This window comes from Rattus rattus, chromosome 17, assembly GCF_011064425.1.
Source record: "Rattus rattus isolate New Zealand chromosome 17, Rrattus_CSIRO_v1, whole genome shotgun sequence".
Taxonomy (NCBI): Eukaryota; Metazoa; Chordata; class Mammalia; order Rodentia; family Muridae; genus Rattus; species Rattus rattus.
In genome coordinates, this window is record NC_046170.1 from 14,696,547 (window position 1) to 14,705,753 (window position 9,207).

Sequence of the window (9,207 nt, forward strand, 5' to 3'; positions counted from 1 at the left end):
GGTGGGGAGGGGAACACCCATAAGGAAGGGGGGAGGAAGGGGATGTTTGCCAAATGTAAAAAAGAAAAACCCAAGTTAAAAAAAAAAAAAAAAAAAAGAAAGTAATCAGGGAAGGTACACTACCTTTGATAATAGCCTCAAAAATAATTTCAAATCAAGCAAGTGAAAGACTTGTATAATAAAAACATTTAAAACATTGAAGAAGGAGGAGCCGGGGCGGTCTGAGGGGAGGAGAGGGAGGGAGGAGGAAGAGGACGACGAGGAGGAGGAAGAAGTCCTCTGAACTCCAGCGCGGCGACTCTGGAGGAGGAGAGAGGAAGGCGGAGCAGAGAGGCGGAGACGCAGCCCGGCAGGGGCGGCACGGCGCTCGGAGTCCCGCGTCGGCCAGTGTGAGAAGCAGCGAGTAGGCGACGCCGCTGCAACTGCGGCGCGTCCGATCTCCCGGCCGTGCGTGGCCTCGCTGCCGGAAACCGCGCCCCAGGTATTTTCTCCAGAAAGAAGAAAACATTGATACCTTGCATCCTGGAAGTTCATTTAGGAATCTGAAATCAGGGACTTCTTTATAATTTGGACATGGCTAATCGAGGAGCAACAAGACCCAACGGGCCAAATACTGGAAATAAAATATGCCAGTTCAAACTGGTACTTCTAGGAGAGTCTGCTGTTGGCAAATCAAGTCTGGTGCTTCGCTTTGTGAAAGGCCAATTTCATGAGTTTCAAGAGAGTACCATTGGGGCTGCCTTTCTAACCCAAACTGTGTGTCTTGATGACACAACAGTAAAATTTGAAATATGGGATACAGCTGGCCAAGAACGGTATCATAGCCTAGCACCAATGTACTACCGAGGAGCACAAGCCGCCATAGTTGTGTATGATATTACAAATGAGGAGTCCTTTTCGAGAGCAAAAAACTGGGTTAAAGAACTTCAAAGGCAAGCAAGTCCTAATATTGTGATAGCTTTGTCAGGAAACAAGGCTGACTTAGCAAATAAAAGAGCTGTTGACTTCCAGGAAGCACAGTCCTATGCAGATGACAACAGCTTATTATTTATGGAGACATCAGCTAAGACATCAATGAATGTAAATGAAATATTTATGGCAATAGCTAAAAAGCTGCCAAAGAACGAACCACAAAATCCAGGCGCAAACTCAGCCAGAGGACGAGGAGTAGACCTTACTGAGCCTGCACAGCCAGCCAGAAGCCAGTGTTGTAGTAACTGAACTCCAGTGTCAACTTCCTAAATGGCAAAAACCATGGAATTGGGAGCATTTAGCCGGCCCAGTGTGACTTCCAAAAAGAGACTATGGTAGAATCAAGTTTCTAATACTGAATTATTTTGAGTGTTTTGAACTTAATTTTTAATAACATGCATGTGTTCCTCCAGCAGTAGAAAGGAAAATGAGAACTGTGTATACACTTGTTCCATGGGAAAGTGCAGGGGAACAGTTCATCTCTAGTGGGTATGGACCCACTCTTAACCCACCCAGTCTCCAAACTGGGATGATAGTCAGGTATGGAAGATTCAAAATTACTAATGTATGCTTTAGAAGAACATTTTTAGAAGACTAAAAATATTTATGCTTAGCAACAAAAGCCAAGCAAATGGTAATTTTCTTTGATTGTCTTAAAAAGCCTACATTTCACATATTAATAAAGTAATCCCAAGAAAAAAGTCCTATATCTCCAGAAAGAAGGAATATTGGTGGCATCTTAATTTTATTCAGTCATGTTACTTCTTAAAATTTAATTGAAGAAAAAAAATTGTCACATGTAACCCCATCCTGTTTTAGGAATATAAAAACTGATAAGTGCATTGTAATGGATAGTGGTCCCTTCATAGGAGCTTCTTTTTAAGACAAAGTGGAAACAAACCAGGTATCTGCTTTCTATTTAATCACTGTTGGCTATTACATAGAGGTCTGTCTAGAACAGGGAGGGGGCTCTGCTTCCCTTTGGACATGATTAGTCAGTGCATTAACCATTATGTACATTCAAACTTGATTATTTTAAATATTCAGCTGTACTGTAGAGTACTGCATTGTAGTCTCCATATGTTTATTATTTCCTGTAATATTTAAGAATTGCCTAAACATATACAAAATGTACAGTTACTAAAACAGCTAATTATTTCTTTCTCCCCCTATGAAAGGAAGGGGCTTTGCTGTTCTTACATGGCTAGAACTATAATAAACACCGTACTTGCAATTTGTAACATAAGTATTACAATGTTATTAGTAATCTTGAAGCCTTGTTTTTTGAAGTCCATTTTATTTTAATCAGTATATTGTGCTAATTATTTTAGGTATTTTCATTATATGAAATCTACCATGTGTCAGATGATTTAATCTATTTAAGTGTTGATCTCTGCTAGCAGAACGTGTACATTTACAGTAACTCAAAATTAGTAAGGAGAAACAGTTCACCAGTGTTTAGTTTTATATTGAGGTGCTCAGGTTGAAAAAAAGTGGTGTAAAAAAAAAAAAAAAAAAAAAAAAAAACATTGAAAAAGACACCAGAAGGTAGAAACATCTTCCACACTCATAGATTGGTAGGATTAATATAGTGAAAATGGCCATGCTACCAAAATCAATCTACAGATTCAATGCAATTCTCAAGATTCCAACAAGATTCTTCACAGAAATTGAAAAGGTAATTTTCAGCTCCATATGAAAGCACACACATGCACACATGCATGCACGCGCGCACGTACGCACGTGCGCGCACACACACAAGGCAATCTAAAATAGTACTTAAAAATAAAAAGACTGCTGGAGACTCTACTATCCCCAATCTCAATTTTACCACGGAGCTATAGAAATAAAAACAGCATGATAGTGGCATAAAACAGGCATGTTGACCAATGGAGTCAACTTGAAGACATAGACACAGTCAAAACATCTATGAACACCTGATTTTCTCTTATAAATAAGCCAGAAATACACACTGGTTAAAAAGACAGTATCTCCTTGGAGGCCTACTCCAACCTGGGACACATAGGTGAGACTCCCCTATCCCCAATTCCCCCGACCCTTGCTTGCTGGGACCCCAGGCAACCATGAGCTCTGTCCTGCCCTACCCTATCAGAGCTCCATCTTCCTTTCAGACCACATCTCTGTAGGGGGAGGTTCCGTAATTGGGTCAATAAAGACGGCAGAAGTTAATTGCTGGGTGAAGATAAAGAGGCGGGATTTTCTAGGTCCCAGGAGGAAGAGGAGGAGATGAGGTAGAGAAAGGCTTTCAGCCAGGCTTGGAGAGAGAAGCATGGACATCATGTAGCCCTGGGGACTATTAGAACTGGAAGAATTCTGATATAAAATGGCTGATGGATTTAGGACAATGGATTCTGTGCCCAGCAGTTGTGTCATCTGGCTGATTTTAAAATACTAAGACTGTCTGGTGTTTTCCATCTACAGTGACTCAGGTGGGCAGGAGAAAGCAGGCTGCCAGGGCAGTCAGTCAGTGGTTATGAGCAGTAGCTCCAGGCATTCTCAGGAGGGGTGGTTGTTTGGTGGCTTAGAAAGTCAGCTGCAGGAATGGGCGGCGCTCTTGGGGAAATGCCAGCTGGCAACATGGAGGCGGCTATTCTTGGAACATGGCCTAGATCTTGGGAAGAGATACCTAGAAAGAATACGTGTGTTTTTAAAACTACACACAACACATCTTCACCTGCATTCCTGGATCAGCACACTGATCCCCACCTCAGCTCTGCTTGCCTCTCAGGAGGTAATCCAGGACATGGAGCCCCACCTGCCTCTCAGAAGACCTGCTCCAATTGGAGACACCCACAGACTACCAGCCAGCCAATACCAGAGACAAAAGTCCTTTAAAAAGGATATAAATAAATCCATTAAAGAAATACAGGAAAACACAAACAGGTAGACTTTTTTAAACAGGAAACAAATAAATCCCTTAAAGAAATACAGGAAAATATAATCAAACAGATGAAGGAAATCAACAAGATGGTCCAAGACCAAAAAATGGAAATAGAAGCACTAAAGAAAACACAAATGGAGGCAACGTTGGAGATGGAAAACCTAGGGAAGAAAACAGGAACTACAGACACAAACATCATCAATAGAATACAGAGGTGGAAAAGGGAATCTCAGAAGAAATTGATATTCTGGCAAAGAAAATGCCAAATAAAAAGTTCCTCACTCAAAACATCCAGGAAATTTGGGAAACAATGAAAAGACCATACCTAAGAATAATAGGAAGAGAAGGGGGTGAAGATTCACAGTTCAAAGGTCCAGAAAATATCTTAGACAAAAATCATAGAAGAAAACTTCCCTAAAGTAAAGAAAGAAATGGCCATAAATGTACAAGAAGCCTACAGAACACCAAATAAATTGGGCCAGAAAGGAAAATACTCCCACCACATAATAATTAAAACACTAAATGTGCAGAACAAAGAAAGAATATTAAAAGCTATAAGCAAAAAGGCCAAGTACCATATAAAGGCAGACCTATCAGAATTACACCTGACTTCTCAACCGAGACTCTAAAAACCGGAAGATCCTGAGCAGATATCTTATAGACCCTAAGAGACCACAGGTGCCAGCCCAGACTTCTACACCCAGTAAAACTCTCAATCACCATAGATGGAGAAACCATGATATCCAGTGTCAAAAACAAATTTAAACAATATCTTTCTACTAATCCAGCCCTACAGAGGATACTAGAAAGAAAACAACACAGGGAAGGTAACTACACTCCAGAAAACACAAGAAATTAATCATCTCACAACAAACTCAAAAGAAGAGAATATCACACACACACACACACACACACACACACACACACACACTCTAAATTCAACAATAAAAATAACAGGAACTAACAGTCATTGGTCATTAATATCTCTCAGCATCAATGGAGTCAATTCCCCAATAAAAGGACACAGGCTAACAGACTGAACATATAAACAGGATCCATCATTTTGCTGCATACACGAAACATACTTCAGCAACAAAGATAGTCATTGCCTCAGGATTAAGGGCTGTAAAAATGTTTTCCAAGCAAACAGACCCAAGAAACAGGCCAGAGTATCTATTTTAACACGTGGGCTAGCTCTTGCCACGCGGGTCACTTAGTGGGACAGGCCATCACCAACCATACAGTTTCATGTTTCCTGCTTCCAAACCGCTAAAATCACTGCACAAACGCTGGCAGATTAGTAGGCTTTTTTCCCCTCCAGTTGGCAAGGAGGACCCTAATTTCCCAGATAGGACCTGGCAAGCCTTTATGGTATAAGGGGATTGGTCCTCCATGGTCAAGGTTCAAGATAAGACTTTGACCATTGGAAGAATATTCCCTTGAAAGCCATTCCTCACTCCCCTCCCCCTCCGGGCTCTTACAGCTGATTATAAATTCCCAGGCTTGAGTAGGGTTGCTTTCTGGTGGGTCCAGAACTCACCATATATAGCCTCTGGGAATCTAAGTGATGACTCAGACACCCAGCCTGGCAGAGTGCTGTTGTTGAATTACTCACTGGGATGCCAGTACAAATAATCAATAATGCCCCAATGGGTAATTCATTGTACCTCCAGCATACCTCCAATGTCCCTACTGGGATGTCTCCTGAAAATTTTCAAATCTCTAAAATTAATGCCCACTTCAGAGCATCAAAACTAATACACCTTTTCAATAAGGTCTGGACTCAGTCCTTTTTAGACAACGGCTCCACATGGCCACCTAATGGCACACTAGGTCAAATACTCTTATGGGATCTTCACACATACTGCCAGCAGCCTGGTAAATGGAAAGAGGACTTCTATACCCAAACATTTACTGATCTTTGCTCCAACCCTTCTCTAAAGCAGACTGGGTTCCTATACCTCGAACTCCTTCACCTTTATTAAAGAGTTTCAGTACATTACCCAATCATAGCTTGACTTTCCATCGTGTACATATGATCCTTAGTAATTATTTACTTCCAGATGAGCACCGGCTAGTTTGGGAGCAGCAAGAATATATGCAAATGAGATACATCAAACAGATGGAACATACCCAACTGATCTGAGGCAGTACCTGACCAAGATCCCTGATGGAATTATAATTCCACAGGTGGTATTTTAGCCAGAGATAGATTCATAACCTGCCTCCTGGCTGGTCTCTGTAGGGCAGCCTCAAAATCAGTAAAGTTTGAAAAACTCCAAGAGGTCATCCAGGAAAAACAGGAAAACTGGTCCCGATTCTTAGAACACCTCACAAAGGCTTTATTGCAATACACTAATCTGAACCCTGAAAATCCAGAAGGTAAGCAACTTCTGATGACTTATTTCTTTCCCCAGAGCTACCTCAACATAAAAGACAAATGTAGAAAGCTGGAGAGGGTGCTCCTAACTCCACAGGCAGAAGTTTTGGTGCTGGCCTTCAAAGTGTATCATGGAAGGGATGAGAAGGCTCGAAGACTAAAGTACCATATGCTGGCAAAGGCCATCCAACCAGCCCCAGCTATTGCCCTGGTCTTCTAAGACCACCAGGCTCCTACTACAAATGTGGTCAACAAGGTCATTGGGTGAGGGCTTGCCCTAACTTCCAAAAGCTAAAGGGGCCATGTCCTACACTAGGACAGAGGGACATCACTCCCTGTAACCCTCCAGCTGATCTCCTAGGCTTGGCTATGGATGACTGAAGGAACCCGAACTCCCTTGACCTGACCACCACCATCACTAGTAGGGAGCCCCTGGTAGCCATCATGGTATGTGGGTGGCCCATCTCCTTCCTCTTGGACACTGGGGCCACCTACACAGTCCTGATGGAGTTTTGGGGACCCACTTCTCTCTCCTGTCTTCCTATTGTTGGGGTAGGAGGACAACCTTATCTACCTTATCAGACTCTATCACTTAGTTGCATTTTTAGAGGTGTACCTCTCACCCATTCCTTCTTGGTAGTGCCAACATGCTCTGTCCCCTTATTGGGAAGGGATCTTCTAGCTAAGTATCTTCTAGCACCTCTATTTCCTTTTCTCTACCCATTCTCCTAAACCGAAGCTCGCCAACAGTCCCTCTGCTCCTTCTTCTAGCCAGTCAACCTACTAACACTAATATGTTGTTTCCTTTACTACTTCTCAGGTAGACCCCCGAGTCTGGGATATCAAGAATCCCTCTGTTGCTAAACAGTCTTTCCAAGTAGGATCTGGAAACTGCTCGATGGCTGGATGCCAGGAACCAATCCAAATTGCTGTCATTCCTGTATTGGTTACCCCATCTAAATATTATGAATCTCTTTACTTGCTTTCTCTTTCACTAGACAAGATGGTGGAAAAAATGGCCAGACAAATATGAAGGCTGCCCATATAGTTCTTGTCAGATACATATGCCAGGATCACAGACCAATTACTTCTTCTATCAACAACGCAAGATGCTCTTTTTCTACATACAAGACCTGTGGAGTCCCAAGTGGGAGACAAGAGTTGTTGGTAAGCTCTACTGTTAAAAATCAAGCAGGGTCCCCAATAAGTACTATCCACATTCAGAGAAAATATGTCTCAATTGTCCAATCTCTAGAAAAGTAAGGGAAATAATCAAACACTCCTCTGAGATCCTTACCTCTTTGACATTCCCCCTCATAAATGGCACTAACTTATCATTAGCTTCAGACCCTGACCTCAGTTGTACCAACTCCTTAATGTCACCAGACCTGGTTGCTTTAAAGATTGCTGGCTATGTGTACCCCTGGGAATTAACTCACAGCTGCCACTTACAGTCTCTCCAGAGATACTGCCAAATAATCTTATCTCACCCTTTGTCAGCTGTCCTGACTTTGATGTCGCCATGTGTAGGGCGCCCTCCAGTGGTGAACAGCGGTACTGCACATGTGCAGGTTTTGCACCTGGTGTCAGTTGGCCAGTAATATGCTAATGAGGGGGCGGTACCATGCTGGTGAGGTGATTCGTTCTCCGCCAATCCCTGGAGGACAAGTAGTGGGGTGATAGTGGGATGACAGTGGGGTGATAGTGGGGTGACCCGTGCCCCACCAATCCCTGAGAGATTATTAGCATACTGTTGTGTATATAAGGCGAGCGACTTTGCCGCTCGTGGTCCCCTGTCCCTGTTCAAGAGAGCTGTACAGTAAAGGCTTGTTCGCAGAAGAATCCTGTTGCCGCGCGTCGTTCTTACTGGCGAGACGTTGGGCACTCGACAGCCATGACGCCATACCTTTTCTTTATCCCTCTTTTTGGCATGGCAAACTTTTTTTAAGACACCCAGGACATGTTCTGTAGGAATGCTAGGCTCCATAGACTACAATAGAACCACAACCCTTGATACCTCATCTCTGCCACAATGCCCATCAATTCTTTGTGGTACTCAGGTATATCATTGCCTACTTGCCAGCTGGTCAGGAGTTTGCACCTTGGTACTCCTTTTCCCCGAACTAGGGGTAGTCCAGGGAAATGATCCCCTGACAATCCTAGCTGTAGCTATGATAGCTGCCCAACATAAGAGGGCAATTCAGGTCGTGCCACTCTAGGTTGCTGCAAGATTAGCCATAGGTGCTGGTACTGGAATTGTAGAGATAACTACTTCCATGACCCAATATAATAAATTCACTTCTAGGATTGACAACGGCTTTTAAAAAATGTCTGAAACTGTCGCGCCCAACCTCGACCAGCAAGGAAGACACGACTAACAGAGATCTTTTTCATGCAGTTTATTCAGGATCCTTGATAGAAGCTTATTCTCTCTCTCCGGGGAACGCCCTGTATCAGCTTAAATACCTAACGCTGACCAACCTCAGCGTGCCACACGGGTCATGTAGACAGGCTGTCACTATGCAGAAGCTAATAGGCAAGGCAGGCATAGCCAAGTAAGGACTTGTTTATTACAAGGAGCGCTCACCGTCGGGAGGGTGGAAGGTGGAAGCCAGCGCTGTCTTTGGGGCACGGCACGTCGCAGCTCCCTACAGTTCCCCGTTTTTGTTTATATTAAAAACCAATATATGTTTATATTTTGTTATATTATTAAATATTTATATTTAGCCAGGCAAAGGCATCACAGAGCGTGGCGACCCCCCTGTCTTAGGATCATCCCTTCATTAAACCTGTCTTTAGGACACCTCGTGCCGCCACAAGGTTCCATGTCTTAGGTTGAAGGGAAGTTGCCCGTCACTGGGTAGGGTCACTCACACATACTCAGGGGTGAGGTGTAACTAGGTCTTTTGAATGACCTCGAGCCAGGCTTAAGGGGATTGTCCTGCTTCGATGG

At 43.2% G+C, this 9,207-nt stretch overlaps 1 protein-coding gene across 1 annotated transcript; it reads left to right on the forward strand.

Annotated features, from left to right (window-relative positions):
- The first annotated feature begins 211 nt into the window (after window positions 1-211).
- Window positions 212-2,023, forward strand: LOC116886679 (ras-related protein Rab-5A). Its single transcript, XM_032888170.1, has one exon. It carries the CDS (start codon window positions 574-576, stop codon window positions 1,219-1,221), a length of 648 nt encoding a protein of 215 aa, XP_032744061.1. The 5' UTR covers window positions 212-573; the 3' UTR covers window positions 1,222-2,023.
- Window positions 2,024-9,207: the final 7,184 nt, after the last annotated feature.